General features: G+C 38.4%; 1 protein-coding gene and 1 pseudogene across 1 annotated transcript; one reads left to right on the top strand and one right to left on the bottom strand.

Annotated features, from left to right (window-relative positions):
- Positions 1-3,427: 3,427 nt before the first annotated feature.
- On the bottom strand, positions 3,428-18,578 carry tmc2a (transmembrane channel-like 2a). The gene is made up of 20 exons (XM_037533508.1): positions 18,449-18,578; positions 18,259-18,297; positions 17,713-18,061; positions 16,040-16,195; positions 15,277-15,367; positions 15,085-15,166; positions 13,469-13,575; positions 13,272-13,370; positions 12,724-12,866; positions 12,162-12,309; positions 10,898-11,086; positions 10,226-10,405; positions 9,806-9,964; positions 8,871-8,999; positions 8,730-8,797; positions 7,020-7,259; positions 5,427-5,552; positions 5,235-5,313; positions 4,981-5,098; positions 3,428-3,815 (listed from the first exon to the last, which is right to left on the bottom strand). The coding sequence occupies exons 1-20, from the start codon at positions 18,486-18,488 to the stop codon at positions 3,625-3,627; spliced, it is 2,733 nt and encodes a 910-aa protein (XP_037389405.1). The 5' UTR covers positions 18,489-18,578; the 3' UTR covers positions 3,428-3,624.
- Positions 18,579-19,500: 922 nt separating this feature from the next.
- On the top strand, positions 19,501-23,994 carry LOC119262280 (annotated as a pseudogene).
- The last annotated feature ends 752 nt before the right edge of the window (positions 23,995-24,746 follow it).

The raw sequence follows: 24,746 nt of genomic DNA, 5'->3' as shown, positions 1-24,746 counted from the left end.
GATTGTAATGTATTGTACTGCACTGTATTCATTTCTGTTCCCTTTTCTCTGAGTATCAACAGTGACTTTTTGTTTCTAGCAGTATCTGAGCTCAAGACTAGCTTTCTTTCTAACCTATTGGCAACTAGCAAAGATACTTTCTCTAGATAGATGAAGCATTTCTGGTAAGTTGCTCTGGATAAGAGCGTCTGCTAAATGCTGTAAATGTAAATGTCAGTAATGCCTGAAGCGATCAAATCCTCAATAACTACCTAAAACAAGCTATGAGTTCTTAGCTATCTCTGTAATGACTAGCAATTGACCTAGGATCCACTTATATGGGAGTAAAGTGGAAATGTAACCCTTTTTTTAACCCAGCTACTCTTATCTGCTACCACCTCTCTGCCTCCAAACTCTCTTACAGACCCCAAAACCTAACTTCACTTGCTACAATTATTACCAGATCCTATTAGTTTCAAACACAGAAAGGTATAGGTATAATTCATTAAAACATTAGTGTGTTGTTTATGAACTCAGTCAACAAACATTGTGTAATAACAATGAACTTGTGCTCAGCTTTATTAGACGAACTTCTCTAGACATGTCTTACATGTTCCCTGTCTTCTTCTACCCTATCTCTATATTTTACCTTCTATTTATTACCTCGATAGGTCCATCTGGTGGTCATATTTGGAACTTCCATTGACTGCATTCTGCATATCAACACAATTAGGAGCCTTCTTCAGTATGATAAACTGGACAATCTGAAATGTTTTATTTCATAAGCTGATCCAGATAGTAGTTTAGTTTAGTTTTGACTGAATCCTGGTTGAAGCCATCTGTGCCTAACTCAGAAGTAGCCCCACCTTGTATTTATCTGTACAGGGTTGACAGGAAAGCAAATGGGTGGCAGACTTGCTATTTAACGCAAATCTACAATTCAAGTAACAACTCAATGTACTATACAAAGAAAGATGAGTCTTCAGCCGTAAATGTGTGTAGGACGCATTAACAGTTTTGATGTAGCGAGGATCTACAGTACCCTTAGACACCCTCTCATGCTGTCAAAGATTTAATTGAACCTTTAAGTGTCACAATTGGCCCTTCCCACTCCTCCATGTGCTTGTGGGCCACCTACACAGACAATCTCTATTGAGGAGGTTGAAGTGGAGAGGATAATGACCTACAGGTATCTCGGTCTGCAACTGGATGATAGGTTGGACTGGTTAGCCAACACAGACATCCTGTACAGGAAGGGGCAAAGCCAGCTCTGCTTCCTGAGGAGGCTGAGGCAGGAGCTTCCTGTAGATGTTTTGTCAGGCCATGGTTGCCAGCTGTCTTTTTTATGCTGTGGTGACGAGAACAAGAGACGAGATGCGACTGGACAAGCTGGTCAGGCAAGCGGGGTCAGTGGTCGGTGTGGAACTGGACTCTGTGGTCAAGGTGGCCGAGAGAAGGACTCTGCACAAACTGTTCTCCATCATGGAGGATGATGGCCATCCTCTGCTCACAATCATCTTGGACAGGGGGAGCATGTTTAGTGGCTGGTTGTTGTCACAGAGCTGCTCAATGGACAGATTCAGGAGATAATTTGTCCCATGAACCAATAGGCTCTTCAACTCTTCCCAAGGGGGGCCAGAACAGAAGAGGGAAGAGGAGAGATGAGGACTGAATCTGAATCTCATGTTAAATCTTAGGTTTTATCTCATGCTAAAATCTTTAGGTTTCATTTTATCCATCTGACCATCTGAACACCTTACTGTACATATTGCACTTTCTGCAGCCCTATCGCATGTCTTGCACATCTGGACACTCCACACCTAGACATTTTATTTTGGTACCAACATTTGCACATATTTATTCAGTATTGTCATCATATGCTGTTACCTGTACATATCTGCACATATTTAGTCAGTATTGTCATTATATGCCGTAAAGTTGATGAGCCACACCATGAAGGTATGGGAAAGAGTTGTTGAAGCAAGGCTAAGGCGAGAGGTTCAGATCAGTGAGCAGCAGTTTGGTTTCATGCCCAGAGAGAGTACCACAGATGCAATTTTTGCGTTGAGAGTGTTGGTAGAGAAGTACAGAGAAGGTCAGAAGGAGCTGCATTGTGTCTTTGTGGATCTAGAGAAGGCATATGATAGGGTGCCAAGAGAGGAACTGTGGTACTGTATGAGGAAGTCAGGTGTAGCTGAAAAGTATGTTAGGGTGGTGCAGGACATGTAGAAAAGAGGTGAAGAAGAGGGTGCAGGCAGGATGGAGTGGGTGGACACGGGTGTCAGGGCTGATGTGTGACAGAAGGATAGCACCAAGAGTGAAAGGGAAGGTTTGCAAGACAGTAGTGCGTCCTGCTATGATGTATGGTTTGGAGACTGTGGCTCTGTCTAAAAGACAGGAGGCTGAGCTGGAGGTGGCGGAGATGAAGATGCTGAGTTTTTTCGTTGGGAGTGACAAGGATGGACAAGATTAGAAATGAGCAGATCAGAGGGACAGTGAAGGTGGAGCAGTTTGGAGATAAAGCCAGAGAGGCCAGGTTGAGATGGTTTGGACATGTGTTGAGGAGGAATAGTGGATATATTGGTCATGGTTGGTGTAAAAGTAGAGGAGGCAGTGGATAGGGCAAGATGGAGGCAGATGAGCGGCTGTGGCAGCCGAAAGAAGAAGAAGAAGAAGTCATTATATGCCGTTACCAGTGCCTCATGGTACAGTCATCATTGCACTGCTTCTTTCATCTCAGGTTATGGATTTTATACTAGATTTTTCTATTTTTCTATTTGTATATGCCTGTAGAGAGGATTTAAAAAGATATTTATTCTTTCTCTTGTATTGTTTACACCCTTACTATTGTTATTGTTGTTTACTCCCTTACTACTGTTACTATCCTGTGTGACTGCTACTGGCTGCTAAATTTCCTTCAGAATCAATAAAGTATCTATCTATCTGTTCTATCTATCTATCCAAGTGTTTAAAGGAAATGTGCAGAAATCTCTAATGCAGCTAATTACAGAACTAATGTGACTAAGCTTGTGTGACCTCACCTAGTCAACACTAATAGGATTAATTTTATCTGACAAAAATACATGTGTATTTGACCCTGGCTTCAGGTAGCACTGTCTTATCAAATGCATTAGAAACACTAGTATAAAAAGTTAGGCTTTCAGATGTTGCAGAAAAGAAACTTTAAACATTTTAAGGACCAAGACTTTTTAAATGACCTAGTGCTCAGTGGCATCATTAAAAATATGTATTATGTAAAAATAAACACACTTACACAAAAAAAATCACATTCAATTTAATATAAAAGGCAAAAGAATAAAGGTTGATTTTTCTGATGAACAAAAACACTGATTATTTGAGTTATAAACATGAAATATATTATTTTAAAATATTATAGTATAAATTTCATAAGATGTGCATGATTTGTGAGTTGAGAAAATATTGATCTAATTGTCAGAATTATGCTTTTAAAAATGATTCTACACAACTTGAATTCCAATACTTTACCAATATATTTATTGCAGCTTTAAGCTATTTTTACCTACTTACAACAACGTATAATGACTTAAATCCCTATTCATTGTTATTCTTTGGAAGACTGACTATTAGACAGACAACATACTACATCAGCATCCAGCTGGAATACTAATGTCTGGGTGGTGGCCCTTGTCCCCTGCCACGGCTGTTCCCTGGTCCTGGTGCCCTGGGGCCTGGGGCCTGGGTCACAGGCCCCCGGGCATTAGGATTGACCGATGCTAGCGACACATCTTTCTGCAGGTTCACAGCATTGCCTGCTGCTCCTGGCTTCACTTTAGGTTTCCTTTCATCAGGCTTGTCTGAGGTACAGAGAAAAAGTCTACATTAGGAAACAAGTATTTAAGTGCAAATAAATAATTTGTACTTACTAAATGTCCAAAACGGCCCAGATTCCATATTCTTGTTTTTTTACTTTTTCCTCTTGAAGTACACTTACCATGCTGGTATGGATTTACATACCAAAAACAGTCATATATAATTTTTTAACAATTTTGCATTGCCATTTTCCCACTTTGCTTTATCCCTTAGAATTAAATAGGCTGTTTTTGTTAATGTGCCCTGTATACTAATACATGTAAATAACCTCTGTTCTGACTGCCCTTTATTATGCCTTGTCCTAAAAACAATACAAGCTGTGAACGTTCACAAAAAATTTCAACAAAAAAAATTCTGCCACTCATTTTAATTGTGTAGCCCATGTTAATTCATTAATAACAGATTGAAATCATCAATATAGATATTAAAATACAATAGTGTATATTCATGGAAGATATTTAATTAGACATATGCCCCTAAAAGATGAGCTTGCGTTCATAGTACATAGTCACTTTTCATTTTGCTATTTCCTCAGCCGTCCAGTTGCATTTTTCTTAAATGCATTATGGAAACATTAGTTATCTAAAAGTACACATAATGTTATAGAGACCCCTCCAGGTTTATTATTTACAACAATTTTAATTTGAGACAAGGCTCTGTTATAATACTCTTATAATACTCTCTGAAAAGAAATATGGGAAAAGAGATTTGAGGAAATTTTAAAACACCAAGCAATATTATACAGCTAATCTCAGCTGTCCAGTGGTGGTGTGTTATTAGACTGGGGATCCTGTAGTTTATATAGCCAGTCTCCTTAGCTACTGCTGGGTAAAAGGAGAAATAGTGTCCTTTTTTAATTTTTATATAAAGATAGTAAAGCCAGGCACCCTTTACATCTTCAAATTCTTTCCAGACCTAATAACTAATAACTCATGAATTTTAAAAACAAAGCCATCACGTGTGACACAATTGTCTAAAAATTTACTAATATTCACATACAATATTTTTAAAAAATGAGGAAAATTAGCTTTTGCATCATAATGGACCCTTCCTGTGCTGTTTTCTTTTTTTATTAAGCTTTTGAATGTGACCAAAGCAGAATATCAGTCAATACTCACTGTAAAATTGTTACACAGAAATATTACTGACCTTTCTTTTCCTCTGGAGGGGGCAAATTTGAGCGGTTGGGTAGTAAGTCCTCCAAATCTTTCATCACTTGATTGGTGCTGTCTTTGTTATTTCGCCTGTTCTTCTCCTCGTCTCTCGCCTAGGAATGAGATTGTAATCCCATTTACCAACAGTAAAACCAATTTTGAAATAAAACATTTGAATTGTAAATCTTATAAGAAAATAGGTTTCTTTTGCTTTGTGTCATGGATTATACAGTTTTGACTCTAACTTACCATCTGCATTTTCTTTTTCAGCTCATTGTTTGCATTTTTATAGGCCTCAGATACTGAGTTGAGATAGTAAATAGCCAAACTGCAAGAACAGTAAAACACTTTCTATGTATAATGGACAGTTACAAAATATGAGACATGATAACATCTAGAATTGCAGCCACAATCAAACACAAACACAAATGGGTAACTCACACCATAAGTAGAATAGCAGGGATGATGAGGCCTGGGTTGGCTGCATAACTGAACAGCGTCCCCAAAAATGAAGGCAGATCCAGCTCTATGGTCTCTATAATCACGTCAAACATTCTCTCTTTGCCACTGTGAGAGGGAACAAATCAAAGGGAGAAAGTAAAAATTTGAGAAAGAGTCAAATAAGCATTCTCAAATTCATAAATAAATGTTCCAGTTTGGATAGGATGTGTTACTATTCAGAAACTGGAGTCACTATTTGAAAGTTTGAAATCAGTGTTTACAGTAATATAAAACCATATATGGTGAAGAGTGCAGTGCAAAAGTCAGATACCACCCTTTCCAGTCAAAACGGATTAGTTAATTTTTCAGTAAATATTTCTGAGGATAATCCACATAGCACCATAGCAAAGGGGTAAGTCAAAGGAAAATAAGTGAAAAAATATGTTTGTGTTTCCAAAATATACAGATTTTTTCCTAAAATAAAAAATTAACATCTAACAACCGTGCAAGACCTGGTAGATCACCAAAACTGTCGCCATCAGATAACCAATACTTACTTCTTTAAGTGAAATATTAATATATAAAATAATATAAAATATTCACTATTTCTTCTGAACTGAAAAAACTCACAGCTCATTCTGTCAAACTTTCCACTGTGAGAATACAACACTTTAACTCTAGAAGGATGTGTAGATGTCAAGAAGCTGCTACTGAGAAAAGGAAAGAGACAAAGAATGACAAAATGTGCAAATCAAGTAGCTGCTGGTGTTCTCAGAACATTAGACCGGCCACCCTGAAGGCCAGACCTCATTCATTGTGTGAAGCATTACCTTCATTGTGAGAAGAAGAAAATGCAACCAACTTCTAAGACTCAACTTTAGAGGTGCTGAAAAATATTCCTTTTCTCAGTAATAGCATTTTAAAAAAATGATTCTCCCAAAAAGAATAAAATCTGTAATAAAGACAGGGTGAACATGCTATAAATACTGAAAAATCTGACAATATATTTAGTTGTTGAGGCTATTGTGTAATTTGCTGTGTTCTGCATTTTTACTTATACTGAAAAAAATGAAAAACATAATATTGCTTTGGCAAGAAATCAAATAAAGGTAGGGTGCTCACTGACTTTTGTGCAATACTGTACAACTACAAATACCTGTAATACATCTCAAATAATTTTTAGGAAGACATAAAAGTAAGACAATGTGTCTAGAATAATAATATGAGCTCTTTGAGAATAGAGCTGTAGATGATTTTAAATTGAGAAAGCTCCACAACACAGCTATAGTTATAAAAAACTATATTTTTTATATATATATATATATATATATATATATATATATATAAAAGTAATCATCAAATCTAGAAGGAGATCATTTTGAAAATTAGTATATATAATTACAATATATAATTTATCATTCAATAACATTTTGCTGTATTAAACATACTTGACATATTGAAGAAAACATCTAAAGATACTCTTTGAAATAAAGTTTTTTCAATTGTAAAAGGTATTGAATAAAAAACAAAACAAACATTTTTAATTAAAATGTGTTCATGTGTGTGTGTATGTGTGTGTGAGCATGTGATGACCTAAAGGGCCCACAGTCGAAGGACGGGGGCAGTGACATGATAGTATAGACCACAGGCAACAGACTGAGGAAGAGGATGAGAAGAAGAAGGCCCATATAGAAGTTGTTGGATTTGGAGGCTTTGAAGACTCTTTCATGAGGCACGTTGCACGCCATAACAGCCCAACACTGGTAGTACATGGAGGTCAGAAGACGGAGAACATTGATGCCAACCAGACCAGGGGCATAAAATGATCCCATCCTAACACACACACACACATGCACACACACACGCACACACACATAAGATTAGGCAATATATTTTGGATTATACAAAAAAAAAAAGATTTGAACTAGAGGTCTACAGTTCAAACTATCATTGAATTTATTTAAATGCATTTAAGCTGTATTTAAAATACATGACAATGAAGTAGTCAGAAGTGTCCACTTTATGGATATAATTTAACACAGTAATTATAGCCCTTTTTACTCATAGTTTTCTAAATTTAGGAAAGCAAACTGGTTGCTTTGTTGTTTTGGTTGCCCCCCTATGTGTCATTGCATCACTATACAGCTTTCAGGTGGTCTTGATTTTATCACAAAAAAGACTTTTCCACCAGAACACACCACATGAACAACCTCGATAGTGTAATGATTGCATCAGATGAAGTCGTTTATGAACTGGTTAAAATACATGCCATTTTCGTCATTTGTGCTGTGTAAATTAATTTCTTATAAGGAAAGAGGAAAGTGTGCTGGACGGATCTTCTCAGTGCAGCAAAACAACTACCCAAAAACACACTGCTAAAGCAACTATTAAGTTTATCAAGGCCAAAAACTTTCATCCTTTTGACTTGTCAAGTCAACCACCTAACCTAAATATCAGCATGCATTTCAATTACTGAAGGCAATATTGAAAACAAAAAGCCTATGAAACATGCAGGGGAATATGCCCAGCATCTCATGACATCCATAGGCTGAAGACTTCAGGCTGTCATTGACTGCAGCCTACTAGTACTAAACATTAAAATATAAAACTATACTATTTAAATTTTGGGGATTTGGGGCAGATTTGGAGACCTCTCTGGGGGAAAGGTGGAAATGCATGCAACATGCAGAGCATTTTGTAAACTCAGTTATGCTTCCAACTTCTTCTCTGATAGCTAATTGCAATTACACTGACAGAGTATTCAAAGAGTATCTATTACTGCCATCATATCTTTATCAGTATAATGTTACTTTTGCACTTGAGACCTAAACATTGGACCCTCTTTCTGAGCCTGTGTGTGTGTGATGTTACACACAGATGATGTATGATGTATGATGTATGATGTGGTGACAAAAATTCCCACAAAATCTGACTAAATTATTCTTTCAAGCTTTACAGGGTGACTCACAGCAGAACACAGATACCATATTTTAGCATGTTGTTTTTCTCCTGAAATGCTACTTCTTTAATTTTTAACAAAAATCTTACATAGCACAGCTTTAATTTCACATTACAATGTGCTACTATTATAACATTAAGCTATTAGGACTGCTCACTCAACATAAATGTAAAAACCCTCAAGTACAATTCTGCACTTCAAAATAATGGTTGTTGTTTAATTTCAAATCCAATGTGCAGAGACAATTACTCCAATTACTTATTGACTACATTTTATGTTATCTCAATTAATATGCATTAAAAATAACATTGTGGTCTGCTGTGTGTATTGTGATTGTGTCCTACCAGATCATCCCTTGATTGAAGACTAGGCCAAGGACATTGCCGCTGATGTCAAACTCACCATACGAGGGCTGAAGACAGACATAAAATGTAGTTATATAAAACAGTTAATCTTTAAAGCATGAGGCTGTTTGGAATACTTACCCAGCCTGCCTCCAGGTCCCAGCACCAGCAGTAGTTAAGGAAGCGTACTATCAGAGCCCTTAGGAAGTCTCCAATGAGTATAGTCAGATAGGTCACCTGGATATCTGAGATGGTCAGCTTTACGAATTCCTGAGAGCAACGAAGGAGAACTTCAGATTAACCTTCCATTTCAATACTGTAACATGTCATTTTCCAGTTTTCCTTGACATTTCCCCTTTGCAGAGTTCCCTAACCAATTCAAACTGGGATTTGTTTAACAAACTACTCAATCTGTTATGCCTGCTGAAGGAGCTTCATTACTTTACTCTGCCAGCCTAATAGTTAGCAAGCTAAGGGACGCACAGCTAACAACAATGAAAAAGAAGGACAATGCCTTACATTTCTCATAAACCCTACACTTAAGCCAGACAAAGAAATTATTAACAAAGTTTCTGTATGGTCCTCTCAAAAAAACAGTTTGCATTACAAAGTTTGCTTATCTTACTAATTAGCTCACTGAGGTTAGCCTAGCTGTAGGCAAGTGTTTTGGGCATATTAAAAACTTAGCAAAAAGAAAAAAAAGTATTTTCAGTTAGGTATCATCACATATGATGTACTGATACTGTAAATTCACAAGAATGTGAATTTTAAATTCTTTTGACCAAGGTGATTTATTTATTTATTGCAAATGCTTACATTGAACATGAAGTGTAACATTATTTCCTAATCTTGCACAAACCACTGCAGTCATAATTAAACTAGTATAAAACCCAAACCCAAAGCCGAACCTGAATTTCTTAAACAATAATTAATTACAACATAAGCATAAGTCATGATCATCTAAGAAGATATTTAATGCAATTCATACACAGTTCCTATACACTGAAGTGATTTTTCAAATGCATCTTAATCATTAGAATGGCAGAGGCAGTGAGTGAAATTAACAGGGTCATTACTATCCCCACTGTTGTCTCCCAGCACGGGCCTCGGATGACATCAGCGGGCTCAATAGGGGGCGGTGTACCAGTCTCATTGGGGTTATTGGCCGTGAAGTTGGCAAAATACTCCTTCATGAACCAGATGCTGGCATTCTTTATGTCCTTTTCTTCTTCCAGCTTAGAGACAAAAAACAAATATGCTCATTGCATTAATCCTCTCTTGACTAGCTAAAATGTTGTTTTTAAATCAGCATTGAGCAACTCTTTTCCTTGAGGGCTTGGAGGCAGATTTTTCTTCTCAAACATATCTAATTCAACTCATTAGTTAATAGCCAGATTTATTAGGCGTGTTAGAGTTACAGAACTGTGGCCCTCAGTTCACCACCCAGGTTTTAAATGATGGTGATTTCATAATAAGAATTAGCATAATTTTCTTACCTTCGCATTGACCTCATCAAACAGAGCCAGCAGGAAAGTGTAGAGGTTACCCAAGAAAAGTGCAAAAATGCGGCCAAGCTGCCACTTGAGGGCGATGCGTGGGTGGTATTCCTCCAGCTCAGCAATGGTTTCAAACAGCATAGGGCCTACCAGTCCCAGCAGAGACATGATGATCTCCAGCTGAAAAGTGTCCACCAGTATGCAATCACCATTCACTATTTTGTATTTAATGCTTTAAAGTCATACATATAGTAGCAGTACATATAGCTTTTATACCTTCTAAATACTGCGTATAGTAAATACAATAAATGTTTCATTATTTTTCATGGTATATGTGCACACATAAAATATCAATGCTATATTTATATGATTAATGGCATCTAAAAATGTGTTTTCCATTAAATGTCAGTTATTATTTTTTTAAATAATCTTTATATCCTAATTGTTGTAAATGGATATAGAGCACTTTAAAATGAAACTCTTGTGAACTCTGAAATAGAGTAACAGAGAATATTAGGAAGCAAGCTTGATTTTTTAAAACATATTTGTTCCATCTAGTATATGTCTACAGTATTATTTTTTAGTATTATTATTATTTTAAAACACTAAACAATGTCAGTACTGCCCTGCCTACAGTAGACATACAGTAGAATGTCTTCTGTGCTGTATTACCTCATTTTTCTCATACCATCCTAGGTCATCTCTGTTAGCAAACTCTTGAGAGCGTTTGACCACAAAGTAGATGAGGTAGCCACTGCCTCCCAGGGTGCAAGTGATGAGGAAGTTGGCCAGAACACGCAAGAACCTCCTGAGGTGAATGTTCTCATCCTTCTGGTTCTCCTGTTCATCCACTATGGATTCCTGCAACACACAGCATAACTTTTCAGTAAGACGCCAGACACTCATTTGAGACACAAAATACTCTAAGAGTACTCAAATACTCTAAGAACACTCACAGTGAATAATGATAAATATCAGATTTGTTAGTTTTCCATCACAATATAGGAATAAATGTAGAGGAGCATGAAAGTCTTAGAGACAGTGGACATCCATAGCTGTCACATGATAGAACATTCAGACACAGAACACACACACACACACACACACACACACACACACACACACACACACACACAGAGTACTGTGGAAAACTCAGATGTATACCCTTCATTTATGTTAATTTCCAGTCAAAATGGCCATAAAGTATGAGCTATACATTTTCCGGAGATTCTTCTGAGAAGATTAGATTATCTTTTATCTAAGGAAGGGGATAGTAAGGGAAAGATTACAAAAGAAAGCACAGGAGTTTACAACTGGAGTTCAAAAAAATATTAAAAGATACAGAAAAAATGTAACTCTTAAGAACTGTGCAAGACCTGGGAGACCACCAAACTGTCATCAAATAAAGAGTACCTGAAAGCTTTCATCTTTGAGAGATAGAACAAAATCAAGGTCCACTTTTGCTTGAGATCTGAAAAAAAAAACCCAGGTGTGTCTATCCATCCTTACCCTGAAAGCTCACACAGCAGGTCTGAAAGAATGTGTAGCTGCCAATAAACTGTCGCTGAGAAAGAAAAAGATAAAAAAAAGTAAAAACTAACAATAGAGTGGTCACCCCAGAGCTCAGACCTCAACAACATCACAGGGGTTGGGGCTACTTGGATCATGAGATAATATTAAACTTTAGAGGTGACTTATTTCTGCAGATTTCTTTGTAAAACTGAAAGCATGTCTCCTGGAAATAAATTAAGCTTTATAAAGGCAAATGTGGACACACTAAACACTGAAAAATTGACATTATGTTCAGTTTTTGACATATATTTATGGATTCTGCTTTTTTCCTGATGTCCAAAAATGCACTTAGTGGCAGTTTTGACTGGACATTAAATAAATGATGAGTGGTCTCTTTCTTTGTACCCTGTGTACACACACACACCTTGAAGCTGGTCGTGATGGAGGCATACTTGTTGTCAGCTGTCTCTGCGTTGCCAATGAGATAGTCCCAGCTGGTGAACATCTTCCAGGCGAAGGTGAATTCACTGTCCTCACCATCCCCGCCCCCCACATCTGCGTTTTTAGCCATCCTAACGGCGAGAGTGGACTACGTTCACAAACTCACTGAGAATCCACTCTGGCTGGCAGGATAACAGAAGCGCATTCTTCACGCAAGAAACCGGTTTGAGCCATTGCAAGTAAAAGTATGCCTGCCTATGGAAAGGGTTAAATCTAATCTTATTCTAAAACCATAAACATTTAAAACTGGCCAGTATGAACACATAACTGACCTTTTAATTCATTCTCTGACATAGTACATTATCTGTATATATTTACCCCTCAAGATCTAAAATATCATGCATTTATAAGAGCAACCTGAGAGGAACCTGTACTACTTCCAATCAACAGATACACCGCTGGATGTTTCATTATTAAGTATGGTCTGTAGTAATATTTCATGCCATTTCTAGAGGTTCTAGTAATGGATGAAACAAAAGACTCACGTTCTGATCACAACCATCAGGCTATACCCGAAGGTCCCAATGCCCACCATCAGGTAGGACAGAGGGAGACGGAACTTCAGGAAGCCAATGGTTCTCTGGTTATTATAGTAGCCATAGAAAAGGACCGAATACTTGCAGTAACCCTGTTAAAATAGAATTCATTGAGAGGGAGACAAAATGTTAGACACAATTTTTTTTGTTTAGAAAACAAATATTAAGAAACAGATTCTGTGACACGGTATATATCATACATTGTCATACAATGACATTCTTAAAAATAAAGATGCCAAAAAGGGGTTTTTGGAGTGAAGCCACAGAAGAACCACTTTTGGTTCTCTAGGGAACCTTTCAGTGAATGGATCATTAACCTTTTGTAAACGTGATGTGTAAGTGTGAAAAAAGTTTTAAAGTTTGAAGAACATTTGTGTAACGTGTAGGTTCTACACCAATTTCTTTTTTTTTCCTAGAATCATACCAAGCCACAAACTATTTAGGAACCTTTAGTTTTAAGATCATAGATGTAGTATTGAATAAGGGATCCATCTTACATTAAAGTCTGTGAGAACAGAGTAGTCCATAGCAGTGTCCTGTTCCTCTCGTGGCACTGTTTTCCGAGGAATGGATCCATAGGGAAGGCCCATGAGAACCTGCAAGATAGCCACCATCCATTTTGGCTCTTTAGAAATGAACAGTGATGGCAATAAACAGAATTCTTCCACATGCAAATAGGACCATGCTTGCGGACCTCTGGGATCACGACCAGGCCAAAGGTCAAACTGAAGAGGACTAAGTTCATGCCATACATCCAGCGGAGGAAGATGAAGTAAGAGGCGACTGAAGAACCAAAGTGACCTAAAAATAAAGTGCACAGAGGGACAGGTAGGAAATGCAAATGCAGTTCCTATTCTTGTCACTAGGTGGCAAAAATGTTTTTTTCAATATTATTCTGCAGCGAATGTTTGCTTTCTTTGTAAGATTCCATGTAATGGAATAATTTGGCAAAAATCTAAACAGCACCTTATGTAAAGAAATAATTGGACAAAAAATCTAATCTACACTTGTAGTTGACATGTTTGGTGTTTGTGTAGTTTTGTAATGATGCTAGATGGCTAATGTAGTTTATACTTTATCAGTTAGTTTTGTGCAAATTGCATGAATAAATAATCAAACACTTGCCTCAAACTAATTCAAGTACTTATAATATAGTTGCTCAAATGGTTACTGCTACAGTATGACATACTATGTTCTTTAAATCAATTAAATCGATTAAATTCAATTATACTTTATACTTTACCTGCATGGCATTTAAAGATAGGCATAAAATAGAAAAATCATAGGTTTCTGAACTACTGTAAGATACAAATGTTAAAGTTTTATGAGTACTGTTCAAGAGATAAAATTAGACAAGATAAAAATGGACATATGCATGTTGCATAGCTATAAACAGTACAAACATCTTGAAGCAAAATTTTGACAGAATTTTTTCCATTTGTCCAAACCACGAAACAAAGATTATTTGAAATGACTTTCTATCTGATTGTTTTGAGGTCAGTGTTTAAGGAATTAGGCATGCAGTTTATACAATACTAATTAGCTTCCTTTACTTACTAGATAAGTTAGCCTTGTAAATGCAGTTAAAATCTGAAAAAGTCAACATTAAACATATCTTAGCTAAATAAATACATTTGGGGCAAAGTAAAAATTACATAAACTTTGTAATTTTTCACCACATTTCTTTCATGCTACATTACCTAGCATTAAGTGGAGTGACATTAGCCAGAAACGATTTCCTCTCAGATTCAAGCATTTGGCTTATACTGACCTCTTAAAACAGTCCCAAGACTCTAATGAGGTAGAGGGTTATCATCATTCATGCCACTCTAAAATTGTAGTTATAACATTCTGTAAGAATTTTGAGGGTGCCCCTCTAAAAGTAGGTTTTGGTTAAATATTGCCAAAACCTGATATTGTGAAACATGCTTTTCCATCTTCCCCCTGCAGACATTTCCTGGCCTTTCATGTTCTGAAGCAGCAAGTTATATCAAGTATAAATATGACATTACAAGGTAATTCCCTACAAAAGAGACAGGATTATATGGTTCTTGCTGTTAATTGATTTATTTTGCAAGTTTTTTGCCAGTGTTATTAACCATGAGCTGAACTCTTAATATTCTGTCAAGTCCTCGCAACAAAATACGTCGGTTTAACTTTTTCAATAATCATAAATACAGCCAGACATGCAGGGTGCAAACAGTCAAATATAACTCAGTTTCACCCTGAATCACACACTAAACTAAAATATGTGAAATGTGCAATTCAAAGACCATACTGAAACAAACCACTTATATCCAAACCACTCACTTTCAACCTCTTTTATTTTCCGTTCCCAGGGTATGCAGGCCGTCTTAAAATTTTCAAAATCTCTTTGAAACTTGATCCATTTCTGACAGAAAACAAAGAGAAATATAAAACACATCTGACATAAAGATCTATAAAACATAATTAAATTATAGAATATATTCTGTCATTTTTGTAAGAATCTTGCTATCTTACCTTCATCATCATGACTTTGTAGGCGTAGAGTTTCCTGCCCTTTCCTTTTCCCAAAGCTCCCTCAAACTTATCCACAAACAACTGTGCTTCCCTACAAAAAAAAATGAGCAAATGGGTGAAATGAAATTTGGATTGAAGGCTGAATAGATTTTAAACTTAGTATAGTCAGTTCAGATGATGGAAATGACTGAACTTCTAGTCAATGAAAGAAAGAAAGTAGGCAATAAAGCTATTTCTTCTTTGTGAGAGAGACTGTATTGGCATGTTAAATTCTCCCATTAGCAATAAAAGCAAAGTATATTATAAATAGATACTTAATTAAAACAAACTGAGCCAATGAGGTAAAATAGTCATACTTTAAATACTCAGTTAAAATGTATTTAACTCATACAGACTTTGTATGCATGCTTGATGCCAAGTTACTATATCTAAAGGCCAGTCCATTGAAGTCCACCTTTAAATTTCATAAAATTTCCCACCCCCAATCTCCCTGTCCTTTTTTATGATAACTTTCATTATATTATGAAAGGAATTCCCAGACCATATGCTCTGGAGCCTCCTGCTCATACAAACAAGGGCTGTAACTTGGCCATTGATTTCTTCCTAATGATCAATCATATAGGCTAAGTTTCAAGAGTTCATAATTATTCATCCTTTAGGGAAATTTATCTAAGGACATGAAATCTGACACATAATTACAGCAATGCTTAAGGACTGCAATTATCCAAATAGATCTCAGAGAACATGCACTCCTCTACAGTACTTAAGGTGTTTGAGCCTCCTCTTCATCCGCCAGGGCTTATTCCTAATGTTCGCGATCAGCTTCTTCTTCTCCTCCACTTCCTCCATCAGTCGGGCCCTCTCCCCCTCTGACATGGACTCCTCCTCTTCTTCCCCCCCCTCTGACTTTGAGTCCTCACTTGGACATTGCAGGGGACGGAGGGATGAAGAAAGAAGGAGTGATGAGCAATGCTATGAAGGGTGCTAGCAGACATTTATGCTGATCTGAGACCAGTTTTGCAGCTTCTTTACCGGAACACAGTCCTAGACCAGCATAAAGAGGGAAACTTCATCCTAGAGCCCGATGGTAAAAGTGTCTGGCTTCCACTGTCAAATAATGCAATAGGCCTGTTTAAAGAATGCATGTGGAGCCAAAGCATTAAAAATGCAGTGCTTGTAAAATGTTAATATGACACCGTTTAGTTAACATAAGGAACAAAAAATTCTAAATAATAGTAATGCTAACATTACTAGTAAAGAAACAAAGCTTGTTGGAACCAGTAAACATTATGCAATCAGGCTAACTGGCCCCTTTAGCTTTCATCTGTTGTGGACCACATGAGGGTTTTTGGAACTGCAGAAAATGTGTGATGTTTGTAGTCTTGCAGTCACCTTCCTTTGACTGTTCTTTGGGCTCAGTTAAAGCTTACAATTTTGATATATTTAAATGTTTAAAATAAAGAGACTTACAGAGTGAAAATTGTTCACAGAGACAATAGGAAGCGGATGTTTGAAGAGGTTAATGCCTGTAAAAGCGTCATAACAGAGAACACATTTCATTATGTAGAAAATTTGGAGAAATTCCCCTTTAAAGCAAAATTGACCAGGCTTTTGTGGTTGTCACGCCAAAACTCTTGAACAAGCTACTTATCAACAAACGATGTGTTGAAAGTGAGCACCTGTTTTAATCATTGGCATATAATCATGTAGATACATTTAATCTCATTAAAAATAAATGTGCAATATATGCACAATATGTGTGATGTTTTAAAATATATATGCTCAATATATTTAACTGTGCCATTTCTATCACAACAAAACCTCTAGTATCTCCATTTTCATAATCTTGTTACTTTAACTTATATTAATAATTTTAACATACACGATTCACTCCCCAGTTCATACAATCAACATATGGTAGCTAAGCTGCAAAAAGAGCCAATTCTGAATTAATTGTTTTTGTGATGTTATGAAAAACCAACTTTACATATTTCCACCTATTCATCTTACAGCAGCTTAGCCCTGCTCATTCACATTGAAGTTAAGAGGAATGTTTTAGCCTGGACTGCTCTTTAAGTGAGGCACAAAAGAGCAGCCAATTAGAACAGAGGTCATTTACAGAGTCTTTTTCAGGAATAGTAACAACAGCTAAATTGGTATAGAGAGGATAGACAATGGTCATGTAAAAATTAATTGTGAGTGATTTTGGTACATAAAACTACACAAATATTATAAGTGGACCTTGAGAGAAAAAAAAATACAACACAAATTTAGGGTATGGGCACTTTAAGGCTACAAAGCACTTTGACTCAGTGCTGGTTGTTTAAACGTGATATATTAAAAACAATGTTCTTAATAAGTATTATTAAATAATTAACTGCTTGGTAGAAACAACATAAAACCAAAGAATTTGTTTTAGGTTGTTATCCTGCATACCTACTGTTCTTCTTCCTATTGCTCTTGTCATCGTCCTTGCCTTTGCCCTTGCCCTGCTTCTGTTTCTTGCCTCCTCTCTTGTTTCTCTTGTTGGATTCCCCGTTCTCACCCCCATTCGCTCCCGGTTTGCCTCTCCTCCGGTTTCCTGCGGACCTCCTCTGTGGAATTTCATCATCGCTGTCCTCCTCGACCTGCTTCTGGGCTGCTTTTTTCCTGTTGGCTGCTCTGCGACCTCTTGGGCGGTCTTCATCTTCATCTTCGTCCTCACCATCCTCACTGGCAGCTGCCTTGCCTTGTTTGCCTGCTGCTGTTTTTTTCTTGCCACCTTTGCTTTTGGCATTGGTGTCCTCTAAACGCATACAAGTAGGCATGTACAAAAGATTTTGAGAGCAAAAGAGCCACACTTTCTTGACTTTACACAATTAGAATAAGTCAACAGAAAATTCATCATAATCATGGAATAAAGTGGACTATTACACACAAGTTATACAATGATAAAGAATTGAAAAAGATACATAAACACACAATAAATAACTTTCTACCTACCCTCCGCACTGTCCACTTCTCCATCAATCTCTATGCCTACTAAATAACAAAAACACATAGGTCCCCATTACATATCCCTTTCTAAACACATCAACAGAAATAAGATTTGGAAAATGGAGCAAAGCAGGTTAAATAAAATATCAAATGAAGCTTCACATCACTTTAAGTAATTTAAAGTTAACTGTCTCACCATCCTCTAGTTTCCTTGTACCATCACTTTTCTTTGGCATTTTGGATGTGCAGAGATGCTCTGTGTGCTGGAATGTTCTGCTGGACGCAGGCAACCTAGCACTTTCCGCCAGTGCAGGTGTTCAGCTCCTATCCAGTAACTGACTCCCTATAGCCATGGCAACACCACGTGATCTCCCCATCAGATATGTGTAATATCAGGGGCAATAGTATCAACTGATCTGTGAAAGCAAAAATAAAAACCATTAAATGGTAATTCAGCTCATGTTTGAATGAGTATATTTAAGATAATCAAATTAGGTAAAAGGAATAAGTAGGACTGATGAGCATAAAGGGACTTAGGTTAATTTAAGGAGCATTCAGCAATTTGACATTTCAAGGCCTACTTAACACATCTATGAATGCTTAAGATGAGCAAGGTAGCATATTATGTCCGATTAAACTGTCAGATACACTCTCACTCATTGGGACACATGACACCTTGCACTTGTCACAAGACGAGCACCCTTAAACATTTAATGAAGGTTTAGGTTTCCTTTCAGAGGCAATTAAACACATTTCACAGTGTATTAAGCTTTACAGTTTCATATCACTAGTTGTAAGCCAGGACTCAAGAAGCCATCCTTTTAAACTGGCTCATATTTTGAGACCAGACTATTTGACTACTGAATATTTAGTACATGTGGGATGTGAGCTACAATATTCCACATATATGAGACGTGGTGATATATACACTTACAAACATAGACAAAGACACAGACAGACAGGCGCACGCACACACGTGATATGAGTCACCCAGGCGCTTGATAATTCAGAGGGTTTCACTTTTCACAGACGAACCACAACATAATCATCAGTCTGTGTCTGTTATGCTGTACATCACTAAAATCAGCCCACACAAACCTGTACCCACCTAAAAAGCCTGTGTGAGCATATTTACATGTATGTCCACCCACACCCAAACACGTCATCACCAACACATTTATACTTGCTGTGCATGGATCAAGGTAGTGGTTAAAAATGCTCTAAAACGTACTAAAACATACTTCTCGAATGATGGTAAGTTAATAATTTATTGTTTGGTTCATGTAATGTATATGAGCAGCACTTAAATGTTAATATAACTTGTTTGGTGTGGATGGTGATCACATCTCGCCTCAAGAGAACATGGGCTATTTGTATGGTTTGTATTGAGCTAATGGGCCATCCCCTAATGACATCTGAATATGTATCTTAGTATACTCCCCATTCCCTGTGGTTCCTGAAAACTAGTGTTGTTTGGACTCAAGCTTATTTGGACTTAGTCTGGTCTTGGTCTCAATTGTTGAAATCTGCTAAGAGTGATGCCTCTTTGTGAGGTACCTGGAAGCTAAATTCTAATTGAATATCAACAAAACCAGACAAAAACACTGAATAAAACAGTCCTTTCAGTGCATCAGAGGTGCCCAAACTTTTGCAACTCACAGCTAACACAAATGATCACATAAGCTTTCACAGATTAAAGCAACCTGACTCACCTAGTGAGAATACTGATTTGGCTGCTACCAAACATCAGGCTGAAGAGAGGAAAGCTGCAAATGAAGTTCTGGCTCAATTTAACAGGTACACATCACTGTTGTCAGAACAAAATCTTGTATCTTCAAAATGGTAACTTTACAGGAGAAGGAAAAAAAACTACTTTATTTTTAATGTAAGTCAATGGAACCAGAATTTTGGGCCATTTCTTTTATCATGAAATTCATCATGAAATTTATGTTCAATGTAAAGGGCAACAAGCCTTTTCAAACTGTGTCAAAAACTGAAAAACAACAAAAATGGAGATAGGAGGTTTTGTTCCGACAGCAGCGATATATTCTCTGTGTTTAGTCTCCAAGTGAAGGTGTAAACTTTTGGGTTTCAAAGTATTTGCAAACAGCAAAGACTTACTCGTATTCAGTTCCCTTGCACATGAAGCCAAGAGCTGTATTCATGGCTGTATTTCCATTGTTTTGGTTATGCATATGCTAAAAATATAAACATAACTACCTAACAATTTATCAGAAAAATCAATGATCTTGATATAGTGTCATGTCAGCTCAGGAGAACACCTGGAGTCTGATGTTTTCTTTTCAGGAGGATTGTATTTACTGAAATGGCAGAGAGGGAGCTAAGATATGGGAAAATGAATGGAAGGTCATCAATAACAAAGCACTACACAAAGACATATTAGTGACTGAAAAGTGCATGATAAATCCAAACCAAAACGTATACCACATTCCAGCTGTATACCAACAACATTTAGCCCACTAAATTTAACTAAATACAGGCTGCAGAGATGTGCATGACATTCTGGGAATCCTCTATATGCTCCTTTCCGTTCTCCCAATTGGCCCAAAGCTTAAATCCAGCCGCATCACCACACTTTCAGGGCCTCAAGGGTCAGGCGTCCTGGTGACCCACACAAGCCAAACAAAGTCTCTGAGGCCCATGTCTGTGGCCCACAGCCAGACTGCTGGCCTGCCCACCATCCTTGCCAGCACACGTGTAGGGGCGGGTAGTGGCCGGACTATCAGTCACAAGGCTGATAAATTGAGGAGATGTTCCCTGCAAGAATCAGTGTGCTTGTCTTCTGATTGAATACTGTCTTTCTGCTGGTAAAGGTAGGCTCTGAGTTAAGATTTTCTCTAGCTTAGACTGTTAGTTACAAGGCTGTCTTGTTGTACCTTGTGCTTAATTGTAATTACTAGTTTCAGGTGTGGTTTCGGGTTAGTGAAAGGTGTGAACTGTAGGGGCCGGACTATCAGTCACAAGGCTGATAAATTGAGGAGGTGTTCGTCTGTAGCAGCTCTAATTCATCAACTGAGATGCGTCTCCTTAACTTGGCTAAGTATTGCTTTATTATCTTTCATTACCTTTTATGTCCTAATTACTGCTTCCATCATGTGCTTTACAATACCTGTTTACTCATCCCACAGATCATGTAGAACTACTCATTACAGGACCAGTAATTCCAGTAACCTCATCTATCCCCCACGTTCGTCAGACTCTCAGACCAGGGTTGCTGGTGCGCTCTGAAATTGCCAATCAGCTGTGCAGAAGACAGACTTCATTTCAGCCCTTGCATCCTTCCATTCACTGCACTTCCTGGCACTGACAGAGACCTGGATCACCCCCATGAACTCAGCAACTCCAACAGCACTGTCCTCTGCCTTTCACTTCTCCCATTCCCCACGGCAGTCTGGCAGGGGTGGTGGCACAGGTTTGCTCTTGTCTCAAAAATGGCGTTTCACTCCACTTGCCTTTTCTCATCTTTCAATTTCCTCCTTCAAGTACCATGCTGTCACTGTATCTTTCCCCACTAAACTTCACATCATTGTTCTTTATCATCCTCCCTCTCCTCTAGGCTACTTCATCGATGAGTTAGACACTCTACTGAGTCTTTTCTCCATCGATGAAACTCTACTCATACTCTTGGGAGACTTCAACCTGCCATCAGACAAGCTGCTGTCATCCTGCCTGTTACCATTGCTATCATCCTTCAACCTCATTCTCAACGAGACTCCTCCGACGCACAGAGCAGGCAATGCTTTGGACCTGATATTCACCAGACCTATCTCTGAGCTGGATGTGACAGTAACTCCCATGCATCGCTCTGATCATCATTTCCTATCTTTCTCACTCGCCCTCCCTGTTAATCCTGTCCATTACACCCCTTTGTACTCCTCTTCTTGGCACAACTTGCACTCCACTCCTTCCTCAACTTTCACCTCAACCATCCTGACTCATTTTCCTCTCTCTCACTGAACGTGGCTACGGATGCTTTCCTTTCTTCACTCCCATCCGCAATTAAACTTCTGTTTAGTTGCTCACTTGAAGTTACTGCTGCAAAGTCATCATTTTACAAAGGGAAACTGCAAGCATCAGCATGTGATCCACGCAAGCTCTTCAACATTTTCTCCTCTCTTCTCAACCCTCCTCCTCCCCCTGCACCCTGTTCTCTCACCCCTGAGGATTTTGTCACCTTCTTTGAGGAGAAGGTTGATAGAATCCGCCAGTCTTTTCCCTCTGTCCCCACACCTTCCACTAGACCGCATCATCTCATTCTCAATCCCTTAAACTGTTTTTCTTCTCTTTCCACAGATGCTGTCCTTCAACTGATCAAATCCAGTAACCCAACCACCTGCCCACTGGATCCCATCCCATCTGCATTGTTTCAGTCAATCTCTGAGGACCTATTGCCCTTCATCACGTTTCTCATCAACGTCCTTGGCATCAGGTGAAGTTCCATCAACTTTCAAGACTGTAAGAGTACTCCCCATCTTGAAGAAACCCATGCTTGACAGCTCTGATGTCAACAACTACAGACCAGTATCACTTCTTTCTTTCCTTTCAAAAGTTCTTGAACGTGCAGTCTATAATCAACTTTCTTTCTTTCTCACACAGAACCAGCTCCAAGACCCCAACCAGTCTGGCTCTACAGAAACTGCCCTCATTGCAGTGACAGAGAACCTCCAATCTGCAAGATCGGTCAAATTGTCTTCTGTCCTGATCCTTCTTGATCTCTCATCAGCTTTTGACACAGTCAACCATACGATCCTTCTGGACATCCTCGCCAACCTCGGAATCACTGGTTATGCGTGGAAGTGGTTCAATTCCTATCTGGAGGATCGCTCTTATCAGGTAACATGGAGAGGGTTCACATCCTCTCCATGCAGGCTCTCCACTGGCATCCCCCAAGGCTCGGTCCTGGGTCCTCTTCTCTTTTCTCTTTACAATAGCTCTCTTGGTGATGTAATATCTTCTCATGGCTTCTCTTATCACTGTTATGCTGATGACCCTCAACTAATGTTTTCTTTCTCTCCCTCTGACACACAGGTTTCCAGTCGTATCTCTGCATGCCTGTCTGACATCTCTACATGGATGGCAGCCCACCACCTGAAGCTCAATCCCAGCAAGACTGAGCTGATATTCATGCCTGCGACTACAGGTCCTCATCATGATCTTGCCATCTCATTCGAGAACTCCCTGATTGTTCCATCTGTAGAGGCAAGAAGTCTTGGTGTGACTCTGGATGGCCAGTTATCGTTTTCGACTAACATCGCAAACCTGACTCGGTCATGCAGGTATCTCCTGTACAACATCCGAAGGATCCGACCCTTCCTCACCCAAGAGGCCACCCAGGTGCTAGTGCGGTCTCTTGTCATCTCAAGGCTTTACTACTGCAACTCACTCTTGGCTGGTCTTCCCATGCAGGCCATCAAGCCTCTGCAACTCATCCAGAATGCAGCAGCACGACTCGTCTTCAATCTGCCCAAGTTCAGCCACGTCACACGATCACACCATGATCGGAAGTTGCTTCTTCCCTCTCATGTGGATCCCGCGATGGACTTAAGTTGGATGGTTGTTGCTTCTCAGTTGCCACTGTGTCCTTGGCAGTGTGTTTTTTTCATCCCTGTGGGGGAGGGCGCCAGCTCAGAAGAAGCTGAGCATGCAACCGGCACTTGTGCTGGTCAAGATGGTGATGCCACCAGAACTCATCCTCCTCCAGCACCAGCCAGTAGCTGGTAGCTGCAATACATTTCATAGAAAAGCCTCAACAACTAAGTATAATGTACACTTTTCAGGAGTAAGAGTCCCCATTCATTGCCTTTATTATAGCTTTTATTGTTTTTAGGTCAATTCACTGTATTCACTTTCAGCTTTTCAAGAAACCTGCATAGATATGTTTTAGTTCTCCTTGCAAACACTTCCAAAGTTCAGTCTTACCAGTTGGATGAATTTTCTGCTTGTCAGGACCAAATATCTTGATATTTGGAGCTAGTCATCATCCAGTTTGTCTTGTCTCATGAACTGCTACCCAAAACATGATGCTCTCACCATGCTACACAGCGGGTATAGTGTTCTTTATCGTCGTATTGTTGTGCTCAACATATCTTTTAGAATTCAGGTCTGATCAGATGGTTTTGGATGATATGATTTTGCTGATGGTATTTCTTGCAAACTTTAGATGGACTTATTTTTTGGTGAAAATGGCACCCAGTTTTATGATATACCCAAGATCAATTACTACAGCCTCTGTTGTAAAATAGTGTAAACCTTATGGCAAGTTAATTTTCAACTAATTAAATGTCTTTCTCTTTTTCTTTGTTGTATTATCCTATTAAGATGTTAGAGATTATATATCTTGATTTCTGGCTTTACACCAAAAGAACTTGCAATTTCAGCAAATGTATGTAGGCTCAATATCCTACATGTCGCTGTTTCAAACACTCCAGACAAAGGGTGGCGCTGTTGCCTGGGCGCTGAACGGTCCAGACCCG

This window comes from Pygocentrus nattereri, chromosome 23, assembly GCF_015220715.1.
Source record: "Pygocentrus nattereri isolate fPygNat1 chromosome 23, fPygNat1.pri, whole genome shotgun sequence".
In the NCBI taxonomy this organism is placed as follows: Eukaryota; Metazoa; Chordata; class Actinopteri; order Characiformes; family Serrasalmidae; genus Pygocentrus; species Pygocentrus nattereri.
Note: the sequence above shows the minus strand (reverse complement) of the source record. Positions and strands in the feature narration are given on the sequence as shown.